Here is a 19,613-nt window from a genome sequence, read left to right as displayed (position 1 = left end):
CCTTTACCACGTTCTCTTGATGTATTTATAAATGCTTCTGTCAGCATTGATATCCCTTGTAAATATTTTTCCATATTACCCTTTTTGCACCTCATTACTTATCTTGCATTTCTTTGTGACTTTCTCTTTTTGAGCTCTCTCCTTCTGCTAGAATTCCACTTCCCTTGCATTTGTGTGAACCTTCTCTTTTCGGTTGATACTGTCTCTTAGCTCGTTTGTTGACCACAGTAGTCTAGCGACAGAAATGAAGCTTTTGCTTTCCCAGGGTGTATACTGCTTTTGTATCATATCGAATACATCGTTGAATCCATCCCACTCTCTGTAGATTAACTCATTGCTGTGGCCCATTTGTGAATCGCCTCTTTGACGTTTGTCTTACTTCAATTTCAAACCTTAGTTTGTGACTCTATCGTCTCCACCTCCAACTTTACATCAAATTCAAATCCTGGTGGGCAGGAGCGGAGAATCCAAGGGCAGGCAAAAAGTCACAAATCCCTCACCATAAAAACAAGTTGCAATTCTCCTGATGATGTGTTCATGGTGGGTCGGTTATCCCACCGACAAGTGGTGCGAAGGCCATTTGCGTTCATTAGCATATCATGAATGCTCATTAAAATCTTGCCACAACTTCCAACCTCCTGTCACACCAGCGGGAAATTCCGTCACTCTCAAAAACCCGTTTGTAAAAGGGATGGCGTGCACGAGTGGAGCTTGGTTCGCTGGTAACTGCGAGGTGAGTGGAACACACCTGCCATAGCGCCGTGCCAGGCTTGTCGTAATGAACACCACTCTGCTGGGGCTGTAGGGTTGGACTGCTCCTTCTCTTTGCTCCCATTGTCCTGAGGAACACCCCTGTGCTGTTCTACTCTCACAGGCCTCCACTTTCAGAGACCTCAGGGGGTGGGCTGTGAGGCGGAGGGTTGGGTTGATGAACACGATGGGGCAATGGGGAGGGAAGGTGGTGGAATGGCAGTGAGAGGGAAGGGCAAACACGATGGGGGCCTTTCTGGGGTTCACAGAATCACACAGTGCAGAAGAGGCCCTTAGGCCCATCGAGTCTGCACCGACATGTGAGAAACACCTGACCTACCTACCTAATCCCATTTACCAGCACTTGGCCCATAGCCTTGAATGTTATGACGATGCCAAGTGCTCATCCAGGTACTTTTTAAAGGATGTGAGGTAACCCGTCTCCACCATCCTCCCAGGCAGCGCATTCCAGACCATCACCACCCTCTGGGTAAAAAGGTTTTTGCTCCCTAAACCTCCTGCCCCTCACCTTGAACTTATGCCCCCTTGTGACTGACCCTTCAACTAAGGGGAACAGCTGCTCCCTCTCCACCCTGTCCATGCCCCTCATAATCTTGTACACCTCGATCAGGTCACCCCTCAGTCTTCTCTTCTCCAACGAAAACAACCCAAGTCTATCCAACCTCTCTTCATAACTTAAATGTTTCATCCCAGGCAACATCCTGGTGAATCTCCTCTGCACCCCGTCCAGTGCAATCATATCCTTCCTATAATGTGGTGACCAGAACTGCACACAGTACTCCAGCTGTGGCCTCACCAAGGTTCCATACAACTTCAACATGACCTCCCTGGTTTTGTAATCTATGCCTCAATTGATAAAGGCAAGTGTCCCTTATGCCTTTTTCACCACCCCACTAACATGCCCCTCCGTCTTCAGAGATCTATGGACACACACGCCAAGGTCCCTTTGTTCCTCAGAACTTCCTAGTATCATGTTGCCCTCTAACCTCTTGTTGCCGTGGGAGCGAGCAGGAGTCTGCTCAGAAAGAAAGGAGGAACACTTTTTTTTGGAAAAATATACTTCATTAATAAAATATCTGAAAGAACATTACAAAATATTTCAAAATGGCCATCACAAAAAGTGCTATCAGATTCAGATTTTCCACATGGATCAGGAGGTGCTTCAATACAATCTTTGAACATTACAGACATTTCAACGTGGTCATTACAGACAGTCAGACAGTGAAATAGTGTTCAAGTTATCTACATAGATCATGTTGCACTCTGAGATGCTTCAATACAATTATGATACATGTAGTTTTCACTGCATACATTCAATGTGAGCTGTACAGCCCGAGGGGTCTATACAATTCCGAGCCCCTCGGTGCACTGTGGCAGAAAGGTCTTAGACAGCGACCCTTCCCCATTGCGCCTTTGCAGCGGCTGCCCCAAGCTTTAGTGTGTCCCTCAGCACGTGGTCCTGGACCTTGGAATGTGCCAGTCTGCAACACTCGGCCAGGGACAACTTTTTGCGCTGGAAGACCAACAAGTTTCGGGCAGACCAAAGAGCGTCTTTCACCGAGTTGATGATCCTCCAGCTGCAGTTGATGTTTGTTTCGGTGTGTGTCCCTGGGAACAGCCCGTAGAGCACAGAGTCCTCTGTCACAGAACTGCTCAGGATGAACCTCGACAAAAACCACTGCATCTCTCTCCAGACCTTCTTTGCCTTCCTTGCGATGAAAGCCACTGGAAGCCAATGGCTTCATTCACACTGTTAAAGGGCCACTCAGAACTCAGTGGCTTCACATCACAGTTGCTGAATCTCAAGGGTATCACATAGGAATGTAGAATTTGGGAATGCATGCAATAGTGAGGGAGGCACAGCTGTATCATATATGGCATTCAACCAATGAAGGCCTGTCACATGTTCACCAGATGTGACACTTCTAATGGGCTAAAGGGCATCCACTCATTGACCATGAGCAACTGATTGGTTATTAACATGTCACGTCAGAGATTGGAGCACAGAGCTAAGCTGGGTCACTCATCTCACTGAAACTTTAGCATCCCACACAGGGCTCAAGTTGTTACATATCTGTGATGCCATCTTGGTCACCTCGATGTGTGTGCTGGTACCTCAGAGACAAGACGGCATCAGACACCATGCAAGTAGGTCAGGAAAAACTATGGACCCTTACAGTCTCCAAACATGTCATCTTCTGAGCTTCACTTTCTTGTCCCTTGAACCATTAATGTCTTCAATGTTTCCTTTCAGAGAGGAGGCAAAAGCAGATACGGATCCAAGGCTCAATGCTGCCTCTGTCAGGGACCTAATGTAATGGAGGAGGTGAAGGAGGGAGAAGTGACTCCGCGCGCAGCTCCATCATGAGGGACATGGTCAAGCAGAGCCACAGCATGAACAGGAGAGTCAGGAGGAGAGACCCAGACAATGGGGGTGACTCACCAGGCCCGGGGTTTATTGTCCAAGTGTCTCCTATTTACAAATGAGTGAGAGACAATGCAGTGTACATCTGCACTTGTCCCGAGCTCTGGTATTTCACATATACCACATTCTTTGTGAAGTCGTGATGCTGCGCGGAGTTGGAGGGTGTCCCCTGCCAGTGGCTTTGAAGGTGACCACTGCATTCAATTTGTAGGCCTCTGGTTCTTTCCAAGGATCAACAAGTGACCTATGTGGCAGCTCTCAGTCTGCAACACATTGATGCATAAAGGAGGTCGGTCACAGGAAGGCCCATCATTATGTCAGGTTTGCTCTGGATGAAGATAGCCTGGCTACAGGATTCGACTGACTTCACCGCCATCTCAGGCTTCCCAAGAGAGCAGGGTGCAACAGACTGCATCCATGTAGCTATACAGGCTCCATGGCAGCAGACCCTAATGTTTATAAACCACAAGGGCTATCATTCCATCAATGTACAACTGGTGTGTGATCACTGGGAACACATACTGCACGTTTGTGCACGGTACCCTGGGAGTTGCCATGACTACTACACCCTGAGTCACTCCCATGTGCCTGAGATTTTTGAGGGGCCATTACATCTGCAGAGATGGCTGCTTGGGGATAAGGGGCACCCACTGAAACGCTGGCCAATGACACCAGTGTGTCACCCTCAGAGTCGTTCCGAGGAGAGGTATAAAGTTGCTCACAGCTCCACACGGTCCCTTAAAGCACAGACCATGGGGCTTCTGAAGAGGCACTTCAGATGCTTGGACTATTCAGGTGGCTCACTCCAAAACACTCCCGACAGGTTCTCCCACATCATTGCAGTGTGTTGCACCATTCACAATCTGGCTATGCAAAGACATGACCCCTGCCAGAGGATGACCTGGAAGAGGATGAGAGCTCATTGGAGGATGAAGATCCAGAGGCCCAGGAACCTCAGGAGGCTGCTGAGGGTCAGTGTGAGCATGGTCACACCATGGAGGAAGGAAGACATGGGAGACGTGCCTGTGATATATTAATTGCTGACAGGCTCCAGGAAGAGTAAAGTCAAGTGAGGGAATATGGCCACATCTCTCCCAGCCCTCAATGCCATTTTCTTTCAACTAAGGGGATGTCCACCCACTTGCAGTGAGAACGAGTCCTGCATTCACACTTGCCTCATGAATCACTAATCCATGATCCTTGCTTTGGTCCGTGGGTCCCTGTGAGTGAGCTCACTCTGGGAACTGAGAGCCCACCTTAGGAACAAGAGAGATGCAAGAGAAGACTTGAAGCCTTCACCGCCATCTAATGATGCAAACACTGCTGTGACTGAGATGTGGACATGCTCGGGATCTCCTCCTCCCATACGTGTCTTTTCTTCTGCCACTGAGCAGATACATATGCTGCTAGATCATCAATGCTGATGAGCTGCCCTCGCTCAATGCTGTTCTTTGAGGAAGAAGGATTAGAAACGTGTACATCACACATTTCCAATAAAGGTTTAAACACTATGACAAAAGCAGAAAACTGCGGATGCTGGAAATCCAAAATAAAAACAAAAATACCTGGAAAAACTCAGCAGGTCTGACAGCATCTGCGGAGAGGAACACAGTTAACGTTTCGAGTCCGTATGACTCTTCAACAGAACTAAGTAAAAATAGAAGAGAGGTGAAATATAAGCTGTTTTAAGGGGGGGTGGGACAAGTAGAGCTGCATAAAGGGCCAGTGATAGGTGAAGATAACCAAAAGATGTCACTGACAAAAGAACAAAGAGGTGTTGAAGGTGGTGATATTATCTAAGGAATGTGCAAATTAAGGGCTGAAAGCAGGATGAGCAAGGTACAGATAGCCCTAGTGGGGGTGAGGTGGGGGGAAGGGATCGAAATAGGCTAAAAGGTAGAGATAAAACAATGGATGGAAATACATTTAAAAATAATGGAAATAGGTGGGAAAAGAAAAATCTATATAAATTATTGGAAAAAAAGGGGGGATTGGAAAGGGGTGGGGATGGAGGAGAGAGTTCATGATCTAAAGTTGTTGAACTCAATATTCAGTCCGGAAGGCTGTAAAGTGCCTAGTCGGAAGATGGGGTGCTCTTCCTCCAGTTTGTGTTGAGCTTCACTGGAACAATGCAGCAGGCCAAGGACAGACATGTGGGCATGAGAGCAGGGTGGAGTGTTGAAATGGCAAGCGACAGGGAGGTCTGGGTCATGCTTGCAGATAGACTGAAGGTGTTCCGCAAAGCGGTCACCCAGTCTGCGTTTGGTCTCTCCAATGTAGAGGAAACCGCATTGGGAGCAACGAATGCAGTAGACTAAATTGAGGGAAGTGCAAGTGAAATGCTGCTTCACTTGAAAGGAGTGTTTGGGCCCTTGGACGGTGAGGAGAGGGGAAGTAAAGGGGCAGGTGTTGCATCTTCTGCGTTTGCATGGGAAGGTGCCGTGGGAGGGGATTGAGGTGTAGGGGGATGATGGAGGAGTGATACGCACTTTTTCATAATTAATGAGGCTCCAAGCGCAGAATCGGGCATGAGTTCCCACCATTACAGATAGCGGGGTGGGCATTGCCAAAGCCGCCCACCACCACAATTAGTCTCTTTTATAGAAAGTTCCTCCCTAAATGTGGACTGTATTAAGTATATTGTTCACCTGAATGGAAACTATTGTTATATATATAAGCTACTGTCCTAGTATAAATACAGAAAATGCTGGAAATACTTGGCATTTGTGGGGAGAGAAACAGCTAATGTTTCAGATCAATGACCTTGCTTCAGAACCAGAAGAAGCTAGAATTGTAGCAAGTACAGAGGCAGGGAAATTGGTGGGTTGGAGGGGGAAGAATAAAGAGGATGTTCTGAGATAGGGTGGGAGGCAGCAGTGTGTAAATGACAAAAAGGCAAAATAGGAAGATGATGGGCCAGGTAAGAGAAGAGTCTGGAGGAGCTGAAAATAGGTGAAACAGAATTGCCACTGTAGGAGCAGTGGTTATGACTAGAAGTTACTGAAATTATGATTAAACCTAGAAGGCTGTAAAGTGCCTGATCATAAAATGAGTTCCTTGAACTTCCATTGAATTTCATGAGAACAATGTAGTGTGGACCGGTGGGATGGAGAGCTCAAGTGGCTGTCCTGCAGTACCTGCAATATTTTGCATTTGTTTTGCTACACTAGCGAGAAACTTGAGCAGTCATTTTGCTTGTGTGTGCTATGCAATGATCAGTAGATTGATTCCCGAAAGCATTTTTGCAAGGTATCTCATGAGACTACTGGAAAAGGTGAGATGGAATCAGGGGGAGGGAGCGTGAAGTGAATGGGATTGAAATTTGATTGTGAAAGGGAGGGCAGGTAATCAAAGAGTGGGAGAGGAATTAGGGAATAATGCAGTGCTCCAAGGGTCAGTCACTGGGTCTGAAGGTATTGTGGAGGCTCCATAATTGGTCTCATTTGTCAGAAGGGGTGATCTCTGGCTATACCTCCACAGGAGGATCTTGGATCTATTTAAGGGGAAACTAGATAAACACATGGAGAACCAAATAGAAGATTGTGCATATAGGGTAGGAGGAAACCAGTTGGGCCAAATGGACCAGCATGGGCTGGCTGGGCCAAATGGTCTCTTTTTATGCTGGACTTTCTATAGAACAATGTGATCACTGTTCGCAAGATGCTCCCTTGGTATCAACCCAAAGGAGCATGTCCTGGCAGAGATTAATGCCGGAGTTGATTTATAATTCGACTCCAGTGGTCACTGTAATGATTTTATTCAACACAGACACATGTAAAAAGAGCTTTTAATCAATAATGTTGTATTAGAATTTTGTAAGGTCTCAAGGGGAAGCTTTTCTGAAAAGGCCTTTTGTTCACTGTCAAGGATAACGCCAGATACCTTTCATCTCATCTGCTTTTTGTGAAAAAAATTCTGTCCAATTTTAAATATAGAAGCAGTTTGTTGCTGGTGATGGATATCCAGAGGCACCATGCTTTAGTCAGTCCAACTGGGCAGCTTTTAATATTTCTTTAGTTGCACAAAATAATTGCTACATATTAAAAATGTTCCACCTCAGACGGTGTGACAAGAAAATACATTTTTCAAATGCAGCTCCCACCAGGTTGCTGGTCAGCTTCAATTTGTAAGTAATTGACATAAAGTTGGATCATACATAAAGCCAATTTAAAAGGTGTTCTTGAGGATATAAGTTATTAGTAGGAAAGGCAAAATGAAAAAGAACAGAGAATGCTAGAAATCTTTTGAGAACTTTGGACTTCCTGACTTGTATGTTTTGGAACACACATAGCACCATGTATTTAGCCACCAAGTCATTGAGGGGTGCTCAAAGACATTCCTGTTGAAAATACTGTCTGAAGACCATAAAAATATAGGAAATAGGAGCAGGAGAAGGCTGCACAACATTCTGGAGCCTGTGCTGTCATTCAGTAAGATCATGGTTGATTTTCAACCTTAACCCCATTTGCCTGCCCAATCCCCAGGAAAAAAGGACATGCTTGCGTGCAGTTATATAGTGCCTTTCATGACCACCAGACTTCTCAAAGTACTTTACAGATAATGAGATACTTTTGAAGTGTAGTCACTGTTGTAATGTAAGATGCACAGCCAATTTGTGCAGAACATGCTCCCTCCCACAAGCAGCGATGTGTCAATGGTCAGATAATTTGTTATTGTGATGTTGATTGAGGGATAAATATTGGTCAGGACACCGGCGAGAATTTAAACAAAAGCAAAATACTGTGGATGCTGGAAATCTGAAATAAAAACAGAAAACATTAGACAGATGCCACAGGTCTGGCAATATCTGTGGGGAAAGAAACTAGAGTTATGGTTCAGGTCGCTGACCTTTCATCAGAGCTTGGAAAAGTTAGAAATCTAATACATTTTAATCAGTGAAAGGAAGGTGTAGGGGGGCAGGGTGGGTAGAAAAAGAAGAAAAGGGAGGTCTGGGATGAGGTAGAAGACAGGAGAGATTAAGAGACAAACGAGTTGATGGTGGAGGCTCACAGAAAGTGAGAATGGGACAAATAAAGAAACAAAAGGTGTGGCTGGAGGAGGTGTGAATGGCAGGATGATGAACAGCTGTCACCCAAAAGCAAAAACAAGAGAAAAGTAGGAGTAAAACCCAGACCTCAAAGAAAAAGTAAACAAAACCAGGGCAAAAGGTTATGGTCTGAAATTGTACAACTCATTGGTGAAGCTAGAAGGCTGTTAAGTGCCTAATGAAAAGATGAGATGCTGTTCCTTGAGTTTATGTTGAACTTCATTGGAACAGGGAGCCGAGGACAGAGAGGTCAGCATGAGAGCAAGGTGGAGAACACACAGGGATAACTGCCCTATTCTTCTTCAGAACAGTGCCATGGGATCTCTTACATATACCTGAAAAGGCAGACAAGGCATTGGTTGAACATCTCATCCGAAAGTCAGTGCTGCACTCTCTCAGTACAGCACTGAAGCGTCAGCCTGATTTTTATGCTCAGGATCTGAATTGGGACTTGGACCCACAGCCTTCTGACTCAGAGGCAAGCATGCTACCAACTGATCAAAGGCTGACAGAGGAGGATTTGAGTGGAATAATGTCCTTTCAGGACCAAGGGCAGTGTTTGTGTAGAGCCCAAATAGATTGAATGATGCATAGTCATCAGAAAATTTGTCAAATAAAGCAAACGACCTTAAACTTACACATCTTCATTTCAGCAAAAGCTGTATAAAAAGTTAAGTGCAAGACTTCATACATAGCTAAGGCACCAAAAGTTTTGCAACAGTTGCCAATCTGAGGCCAAAAATTACCTGGGGTGCAGGAAAACTGCAAAGGACCTAGAAAATGTTTACAAAATGTAAAAGACTCTGATTGACTCTAATATCCGATTTATGAAACATCAATGGATCCTAATTTATTCAAATGGAACAAAAAAGGAGAAAATAACAAACCACTATCTAATAAATGCAAATGTTCTACTTATTACAGATCACTTTGTGTGGGAAATGAAAATCCAAGGCAAAAATGCAGTTAATAAACAAGTTGCAATCAACCAATCAAATTCCTGAAATAATAGTTTTCTGGAAATGCCATTTGCCTGCCAATTCTACTGCACAACTAAAAGTGACATTCAAAGCATAACAAGTCAGAATAAATCCCAATCGCCGCCTATAGAGTCACAAATATCTGCAACAACTTTTCTTCTCATAAGCCTCTGCTCTTTCAGTAACCGGATTTTTATGTTCTACCTCCTTCCCAGCAGTTGCTTTGTTGGACCTTGACTTGATTTGATTTTTGACTGCCATTGTTGTATGTTCAACCACAGTCCCCCCTGCTCACCTCTCACATACAGTGCCAGTCTTGTAAGAATCTCTGTGCTTATAAAAGAGCATTTCAAATGGAAGTAACGAGAAGACAAATGCAGCATGACTGCACTGGCAGTCAGCAAACTCTTGGTCTATTGAATTCCAATTCAGAATATGCTACAGTTATAACCACCTCAAAGCATCAGCCACATGAGCCGCACTGTCTTCAATAGAGTAACTATTAATAATTTCATAAGCCTTTGTGAGGGAGAATGAAAGGACACTATTTCTAATTTTGAAACTAGTTAAATTTTGTTCTGTAGTTGCCGAAAGTCAACACAAAGTGAATGAAATATGCAATGAGCTATAATTTGACTGCACTTATCCTAAAGCATCTTTAAAAATCATTTCTACTAATGAATACTGAAATGATATCTTGTGGAAGCTCTGGAAACCTAGCAATGCACCACAAGAACATTGCACATTGAACCACAGACCTGAATTGAACCCATTCCATTTGGTCTTCACAGAAGCTAGTGAACCAGCCGACATTTCTCAGCACTCTCGCTGAGCAGAGAATGTAGTGAGAGGTGAAAGTGGCACCTGAGTCACCTGAATAATTATAGGGAGAACGATCACAATAGCATCAATTGACAGGCCCCCTACATACATGTTTGAAGCAAAGTTATTTTCCGTATTAAGCAGTGCAGCAAATCCTGATTATCACTTCCAGAACTTTCACCTGATACAGCACCACATAGCTATATATGGCCCAGACTAAGTATTGTAGCTCAGATACTTCATATCCTCCAGGCCAATTCGAAATACTGCATTAGCAAACAGAGCTGGGAGGGGACATATGTGAGCCATCCCATAAAATACACAATCAAAGCAGCTGATGGTTGCACTCATCACAATGGGTATCATAGGAGGGGGAAATTAATTATTTAAGTAACAATAATTCCTACCTTGTTAGATTAAAGTTATTTAAATTTAAAGGCAGGTTATTGTCACAGTCTGTGACAGTGAAGTTGAATTGGAGAGTTCTTGAAAGTTAATTAAAATTCAAACTTAAAAGTAAACTAAATTTTGTAGTAAACAAATTTCCTTCTCTAAAGGTTACGTTACAATGATTGAAACTTTTATATGTTGTTCTGCAGTGACTGTGGAGTAACTTGATTCTCAGAAGTATGTGTGCAGTAGAGGACACTGAATAGTATCAGTTCTATATAAAGAGCCCAGTGTGAGGTTGCATCATTAGCCACGAAGCAAACCTTGACCAGTCTGTCTCTCGAGTGAACCAAGAACGTATTGCTGCCTGTAATTCAGAACTGCAACCTTGAATGAAGAATTGCTCCAGTGTGTGTAGCAAGGTCAAAAAAGCATTCAAAAAGAGTGTGTCTCGGGGGCTGTAACACAGAATGACCACAGCAATTATTTCTCAGGGCCTACTGATGCTGCAGTCAGTGAGATTTAGATTTTTTAATGATCATTTTTTTAAAAAATAGGTAATGGTTTGTTTGCTGTTGGACGTAACAGCAACCTGTTGGTTTGGTGGTGCAGTGTCTCATGGGGAATGGTGTTATTTTGGAGAGTGATATTTTAGACTTCCCTCTGTTCAATATTACAGCTGTCAAAAGGTGTTCAGTCTGTCAGCCATGGTATGAAGCAGCTTCCATCCATGGGGAGACTTGTCAGAGATACAAAAAGCAAAGATTGATCATTTTTATTTCTTTCAAAGCTACGAATGAATTCAGCCTCCCAAGGCAGCACTTTAACATTCTGCTGTTTTCCATGCTGTGCAGGTCGACATCCTCCTCATGACACAGCCGCCCTCAGGAAGGTGGGCGTATTTTGACACTGAGATCACCAGCAACAGTGGCAGAATCCTATACACCATTCCAGATGGAAAGAAGCTCAGTGTTGGAGTCTACCCTGTGAAGATGGTTGTAAGGTATTACATATTGTATGTACTCTTTCTATGGGTTGATCCACTTTAAACCCTTTGCAATTACCTTTGATGTCGAAAGGATCTTTGATTAAGTTCTGGTTGCTTTGAAATCATCTCGTTTGCCAGTGAACTTACTAAAAACTAGCGCACAAATACAAAAGCCATCAAACAGACCTTTATCTCCAGGAGGTTGGAATACAAAAGTTTGGAAGTGATGCATCAGATGTACGAGAGCCTTGACCAGATCCCCACCTGGAGTATTGTGTTCAGTTTTGGTCTCCGCATGTCGGGAAAGATATTTTGGCCTCTCACCAAAGTTCACTAGAATAATACTGGAACTTAAAGGGTTGAATTATTTAGACAGGTTGCATAAATTTAGTTTGTATTCTATTGTGCTCAGAAGGTTTAGGGGTGATCTAATTGAGGAGTTTAAAGTGACAGGGATTTAATCGGGTAGACACAGAGAAACTATTTCCTCTGGGGGGAAATCCAGAACAAAGAGGCAAAATCTTTTTCACCTTTCAGAAGTAAAATCGAGAAGTAATTTTTCACATAAAAGGTAGTGGAAATCTGGAACAAAAATAAAAATACCTGGAAAAACTCAGCAGGTCTGGCAGCATCTGTGGACAGGAACGCAGTTAACATTTCGAGTCCGTATGACTCTTCAACAGAACTAAGGAAAAATAGAAAAGAGGTGAAATATAAGCTGGTTTAAGGGGGGGGGGTGGGGGGAGGTGGCAGTGGGACAGGTAGAGCTGGACAGAGGGCCAGTGATAGGTGGAGATAACCAAAAGATGTCATAGACAAAAGGACAAAGAGGTGTTGAAGGTGGTGATATTAGCTAAGAAATACGCTAATAGGTGATATTAAGGGTAGAAAGCAGGACGAGCAAGGCACAGATAGCCCTAGTGGGGGTGGGGTGGGGTGGGGTGAAGGGAAGGGATCGAAATAGGCTAAAAAGTAGAGATAAAACAATGGATGGAAATACATTTAAAAATAATGGAAATAGGTAGGAAAAGAAAAATCTATATAAATTATTAGAAAAAAGGGGGATCGGAAAGGGGGTGGGGATGGAGGAGGAAGTTCATGGTCTAAAATTGTTGAACTCAATATTCAGTCCGGAAGGCTGTAAAGTGCCTAGTCGGAAGATGAGGTGCTGTTCCTCCAGTTTGCGTTGAGCTTCACTGGAACAATGCAGCAAGCCAAGGACAAACATGTGGGTATGAGAGCAGAGTGGAGTGTTAAAATGGCAAGTGACAGGGAGGTCTGGGTCATGCTTGCAGACAGACCGAAGGTGTTCTGCAAAGCGGTCACCCAGTCTGCGTTTGGTCTGTCCAATGTAGAGGAGACCGCATTGGGAGCAACGAATGCAGTAGACTAAATTGAGGGAAGTGCAAGTGAAATGTTGCTTCACTTGAAAGGAATGTTTGGGCCCTTAGACAGTGAGGAGAGGGAAATAAAGGGGCAGGTATTGCACCTTCTGCGGTTGCCTGAGAAGATGCCGTGGGAGGGGGTTGAGGTGTAGGGGGTGATGGAGGAGTGGATCAGGGTGTCCTGGAGGGAATTATCCTTGTGGAATGCCACCGGGGGGAGGGGGTGTGGGGTGGGGTGAAGGGAGGATGTGTTTGGTGGTGGCATCATGCTGAAGTTGGCGGAAATGTCGGAGGATGATCCTTTGAATGCGGAGGCTGGTGGGGTGATAAGTGGGGACAAGGGGGACCCTATCATGTTTCTGGGAGAGAGAAGAAGGTGTGAAATCTGTGGAAACCTGGAACTCATTCTCCCAAAAGGCTGTGGATGCTGGGACAGTTGAAATTTAGAAGCCTAAACTTAATAGGCTTTCATTAAGGAATATAGAGACATGGTGGGTGTGTGGAGCTTTAATACAGATTGGCCAAGATCTAATAGAATGATGGTACTGAATCGAGGGGAAAAATGATTTATCTCTGCTCGGCATGGTGAACGTGTATTGGTTGCTACAAGAATGCTGATGTGATTCAACTGTACATATGGATTTCTTTAGTGAAACGGTTAGAATTAAGATATTTTGAGTTGCTCTTCATAGACCATTCTCTTTGTAGATGAGGAAGGCAGAATGGAAGGAGATCTGTGTGGAGTATAGATACCAGCACAAACTATTTGAGCTGAAAGGCCTGATTCTGTGCTGTACATTCTATGTAGCCAGAAATATAAGCTGAGTTCACCTTACACATCCGCCAAACTCATTTTTTGAAACATACTGCTCTGTTGCTAATAACGAACAGAAATATACTTGGAAATATTTAAAATTAAATTTGAACAAATTCAAAATAAATTTGTAGATCTCTTGAACTTGTTTTATGGGGCCTGAAATGTAGCTTTCAAATCAGTTCTCGATAACTCTGGATGGCACTTGCACCCACTTTGCACAGTAGAATATTATTTTAAAGCTTATGGAGATAGTTAAAGAGTTTCAGTTGGAGGCAGGAAATGAACCATTTGAAGATATCTCAAAGGCAATATAATATAACTGAAATCTGCTTTGAAATCTTCCAAACATCTCAAGATGTAATAACAATGATTTGTGATATTTGTAAAGTGGTTTTGAAATATCCTGTCTGCTTTCATGTCCTTGACTAAGGAGAGGAAACATCAGTGGGGCCGGTTGTTTCAGTAGCTAGTGGGCTCTGCTGCATCCAGCGTGTGAGAAATTCCAAGATATGAAGAATCAGGAATGGCTGTAAGGCATTCACACCCTTTGAATAGTCTTTTGAGCCTTGCAGCTTAGGGTCACACATTAGCGACACTTGTGTTATGATCCCTGTGGAGACCAATAATCTAAAAGAGCCAAACTCCCCTAATGACCCCAATGGAAGGAATTGGTGGGCAAGATTTCCCTTCTTATAACTTTTACTTTCACAATCAAACCAAAATCAACATAAGTTAAACATGAATTAACAGGCAAACTGTATTCGTTAGAAATCATAAATCACACTTTAGATAGCTGATACAGCAAAGACAGATCTCACAAATTTACTGGCAGTTCCCTCAACACATACATAGTACCACATAGAGTCCCACAGTCCTTCACTTCTCTGCCTTCCTCCAGTAGAGTTCAACTCCTCTTCATCACCCAGGATTTGATCCTCAATTCACCTCCAAAAGCAGCTTTATTCCATTCGAGTCCGCCAGATATGGTAATCACCAAAAGGGAGCACATCTTCAATTACCTTCTTAACTCAGCTTGCAACAGTCCCGATGGCATAGAATCCCCAGAGTAGCCTTTATCCGATCTCTCAAAAACAGCTTGGTACACAGTATGGCTGGCTCTGGTTTAAAAAATACTGAAGCAGTGACACTGTTCACTATCCTTGTTCCCAAACCCAGTCTTCAACTTTCATTCTTTGTTAGCTGTCTCAATCACTCAGTTCCTCAGCCTGTCTGTGCTGTTCCGTTAACCACTGGCTGAAATTTGATCTCTCAGCTTTGTAGTTTTCCCAATCAGCTTCTGTTTCCCTAGCAACTAAAGGCCATAGGCTGATTTCTCAGTAGTCTTATATCACAGCCAAGAATCGAGGGTTACAAATCCACTCCCACAGCCTAGCCCCCTTTCCCAGAAACCTGGGGGCTGAATATTTTGACTTGGCAAGTGGGGGCCTCGTCGGGGGTGGGGGTGGGGGGGGGGGGGGGTGGTGGGGGAGGTTGGGGGGGGGGGGGGGGTGGGGCGGTTGTGGGGGTGGGCATGGTCAGGCGTGGACCGGATCAGTGCCCCCGATCGGGTCCATGCCACCATTTTATGTGGGCGGGCCAATTAAAGTGGTCCAATTAAGGCCCGCCCAGCGTGGTGGGTGGTTCCCTGAGTCAGGAGTGCACTCTTTCACACACACGTGCAAAAAAGTGCTGAAATCTCCGAGGCGCAAGGCTGCCTCAGGGAGATTAATTTGGGTATGATAAACGGAAAAAAAGATTTAAAAAAAATATTCTGACATGTCCCCTCATGTGAAACTGTCACATGAACTGGGGACATGTGCACTCATTTCAATGTAAAAAAATTTCAAAATTTAAAATCATTCATGAAACCTCATCCCGCCCGTGGATGAGGTTCCATGAAAAATGCAAAGGCCGCCTGGACTCTTCCCCTGCCCCCCGACAACCTTAAGGCTGGACGGGCAGCTCCGTTAATTATGTTAATTGACAGTTAAATGGCCTGAATAGGCCTTTGAGAGTTCGGCGGACACACAGCTGACTCTGGTGCGCGGCTGCCTAACTGAAAATCTGAATGACCGAGCCAAAGATTCAGCCCCTGGAGCTTTGTTTTCTTTCTAGTTAGGGACTGTTTCAAAAAAAATACTGCCTTTAAGAAAAAAAACTGCTTGCAGATTACGTATTTCATCAAACATGTGACAGATTTCAAAAGTCTGCTGCAAAACGGTGGAATCTAACACCACAGGAGCATTAACTTGCTGTTCAGGTGCAAAGTGAGCATTGTCTGGCTGATGTTTGGTTTGAGGCTTTGGAATGGGTAAGCGTGTGCTTGGTATGTTAACAGGGGTGTTACATTACTTATAGAACCCTGGTGTGATTTTCAAGTTTCAAGAGCCAAGGCTGCACGAGTCTGCTGCATATACTCCCCCAGTGTAGTACCGGAGACAGGACATCTTAGCTGGGGGGGCCATTGGAGACCAACGCAGGAACAGCTGAAAATAATTAAAAAAACGTTGTCACTGATTCAGTTCTCATCCAGGAGGAGGAGCATGACTTTTCCCACCCACTGCTGGATGCTCATTAAGGGTTTTAAAGGTAAACCCTCTTTAAGGGCTCACTTTGGGCTTCATTCCATGGAGGAGTTGCCAGATTTCCTGACCCCCACCGGTTGATGATCTACCTGTCAGCCCTCTTTGAGCACTGGCAGCTCGCCAAAAGGAAGGTCACAATAGCTGATCATGTGAACGGTTTGGGAGCCTTGTTGGTACCAGCTGGAAGGCAATGTGATTATAGTCCTCACCACTCTACCTGTTGTACATCCCAACAGAAAAATCGCCCCCATGAAATGTGCCTGCCACTCTTAGGTATTTCCTATGGGCAGGATTTTGCCCTTGGCGGGGACGGTCAGGAAGCTGACCTCTGCCCGCGATCGGCTCTGCACCGCGAGCTAATTAAGGCCCACCCAGCATGGAGTGTGAGCGGCAGTGCTGAGCGCTGTCTGTGTGGGGTGAGGGGGGGTGGTGGGGTGTGGGGGAGGAGGGAGAGCTGGGCCTAGTGTGCAGTTCACGCATGTGCCTGAAGGAGCACTTCAATCTCCCTGAGGCACGGAGATGTCACAAGAGACGGGACATGTCTTTAATTCGAAAATAAAGTTTTTATTTAATGTTTGTTTGCTTTAGGAAACCTCATCCCGCTCGTGGATGAGGTTTCCTAAAAAATGTACAGGCCGCTCGGCCTTTTCACCTGGCAGCCCACCGTAAGGTTGGACGGGCAGCGTAAATTTCAAGTTAATGAGCTCGTTAACGGCCTTAATGGGCCCTTCAATTATCAGCGGGTGCGCAGCCGACTCCGGCCCGCGCCCACCGAACGAAATATCGTGAGACTGCGTGATGACATCGGAACGGACGCCCGACATCGTGCGTCATTTTACCCTCAGGCATGTCAAGCGCGCTCCCGCACGATGAGTGTAATATTCTGCCCTACGTATAATCTTCTATTCACCAACTGCTCCTGAATTTCTCCTGTTCAATTTTCTGAAATCCAAAACAAATACCTCCTTTTTGAGGACCTTAGCATAATAAAATTAAGGTATAACTTCAGGTGAAGCCAGAATTCCTCATTGAATTTGGAGTCTCCACTAGAATTATTCAAAAACAGTCCACCAATTAAGTTTTATTTGCCATGTTCAATCTCCAATTCCCATTTGTTTTGACACTAAATGGTGACAATCTCTTTATTCATTGCTGTGACAGGCCACATTTATCAGCCTTCAATTCATAAATTACTTCCATATCTCATCGGTTTATACAAAACCTTAAGGGGGGGTTGGCAATAACAGGAATGAAATGTAATTCCTCATGTTTGTTAACAATGAAATCAAACTAAACCCAATTGGTTGGTAAATTTATGAGCTTGGTGCGTTTATGTAAAATCGTGAAAACGATGTCATACATTTGCTAGGTTGTTCTGAAGAAGAGCTTGACCTCAGTCATTAGCACATCTGCTCTTTCCACATCCACTCACTGGGTGTGAGGGTAGACTTGTTAGTGACTGTGGAACCAAGACAGGTCGATGGAGTTAAGATACAGATTAAGATTGGCTGGTATCCAATTGAATGGCAGCAGTACAAGTTTGAGGGGCTGAATGGCCTTCTCCTGTTTCCATCTATCCCTCAGCTGTTGTTTGCTTTCAGCAGTTTCTGCCCTTCTTTCAAATTTTCATCCTTTTTGTTTTGCTATTTCATTTACCCGCTTTGCACTGTATCTTTTTCATGAACTTTTCAGCCATTTTTTAGAAAGCGGGCTTGGTTACTGCTGGAAATCCGCTAATATGACAATCTGAAGGGGTGAAATGATCGGAAGAAACTGCTTCACCTCAAGCACTGTCTGTGACATCAGTCTCCAGGAGATGATCATGAATTACAAACCTCTGCCCACTGGTGACTTCAGGCATGGAGATTTGCACCTTTAACGTCCGGATTGCACACCACTTTCATGGCGCTCCAACCCCCCACTGTGCACTCACCCCTCGTGAGTTGATGAGCTGCAGATACTTCAGGGGATCCCATGCGCCGCTCCATTTCCTTTGGTAAATGCTTGTTCATGGCTTCATTGACAACGTTAATTGGCTTCCCACCCCTGCTGGGCAGGTTGCCATCAGTGCACAGAAACTGCCGGTGTGAAAAGTAGGGGGAGGCGGTATCATATCGACATTCCTGTCCAATGCCACTTTTCTCATTTTCTTCCCCACCACCGCCCCCCCCACCGTTTTTAAGCCCTCCTCCAAAACTTCCCCCCGTGTATATGATTTTTGTTGTAGAACCTGGAACGACGGACAGAATCTTGTGCTGTCACTGTTGGCCAGCTTGGAGGGGCAGGCAGAGTGGTGGTGGCTGTGTAACTGAACACTGCCACCTTTCCACCTCCAACAGAATTAAGTTCTGGGCAGGAAGGCCCATGGTCGACCTTCCCACCCCGCCACCAATTAATGAGCACTGAAGGGCCTGATACCACCACCACTGACATTAACCCAGCAGCAAGCAGGCCTGTCACTATGCTGCATGCATGACAGGTGAACCTGTGCAGCTGCTTGTCACCCCAGGGTGAGGTGCGGGTTTGGTGGGGGAGTGGTGTTCCTTATCCCTCGATCAAAGTACTTGATTGAGGGACCGGACATTGGGAACCAACCCTCGCCCTTGCTTCTGACCCTCCTACCCCTCTCTCCCCATGACCCCCAACCTGTGACCACCAACACCCCCCCCCCCACCCCCACACCCAACATTGCTTAATTGTGACCTGGGACTCTGGCGCCTGTTCTTCCGGCAGTGGCCACCATCTCCTCAGTGGTGCTGCTGAGCAGAAGAGCTGTTGGCCTCTCATTGTAAAGTATACTATCTGCAGAATGTTAGAGGCTGACTGAGTGCATTGTAACTCTCAGCTGGAGGTGAATAATTAGTCACTTTTCTTTGATTTTGTCACGTGCAGCAATATACGAGATGCTATTTTGGTCTGTGATATTAAGTTGTATTGCTTCCTTATCTTCTTAAATACCTTCCTTTGTGCCACAATTGCAGCAAATTACTGGAACACTTTGGATTGCTAAAGTATTCAAACAAACTCGGTTGACATCGATGACCATGTGCAGAGACAGGGCCATTGCATTAAGCTTCCATGCTGGTTTTACTAGCCATTATATAGCCCGGACCACTGATCTTCATCTGCTCCTCATGGTTTCTGCGGCTAATATTGTTTCTCCCCGAAATGTTTACCACAACTGGGTTAGTTAGTAGAAAGCTATTTATACTGGTTGCACAACTGTTTAACTGATTAAGAAGAATTCTTGCAGGTTCCTTATGATTGACCATTTGGTTGGGTGTAACTTTTAGCTCATCCTCACACTCCAGAGTAATGCATTCCTGTGCGTGAGCTGTAGTTAGCACACTTGCCGCTGTGTCAGAAAGTTGTGGGTTCCAGTCCCACTCTAAGACTTAAGGAC

The 19,613-nt window shown here is 44.8% G+C and overlaps 1 protein-coding gene across 1 annotated transcript in view; it reads left to right on the top strand.

Moving 5' to 3' along the window:
- Positions 1–19,613, top strand: part of LOC121282918 (membrane-associated phosphatidylinositol transfer protein 3-like) — a 189,085-nt gene that overhangs the window by 147,397 nt on the left and 22,075 nt on the right. Inside the window, exon 14 of the mRNA XM_041196730.1 lies at positions 11,290–11,438. Coding sequence (XP_041052664.1) covers positions 11,290–11,438 — 149 coding nt within the window. The remainder of the gene's footprint in view (positions 1–11,289; positions 11,439–19,613) is intronic.

This window comes from Carcharodon carcharias, chromosome 10 (assembly GCF_017639515.1).
Source record: "Carcharodon carcharias isolate sCarCar2 chromosome 10, sCarCar2.pri, whole genome shotgun sequence".
NCBI lineage: Eukaryota > Metazoa > Chordata > Chondrichthyes > Lamniformes > Lamnidae > Carcharodon > Carcharodon carcharias.
Note: the sequence above shows the minus strand (reverse complement) of the source record. Positions and strands in the feature narration are given on the sequence as shown.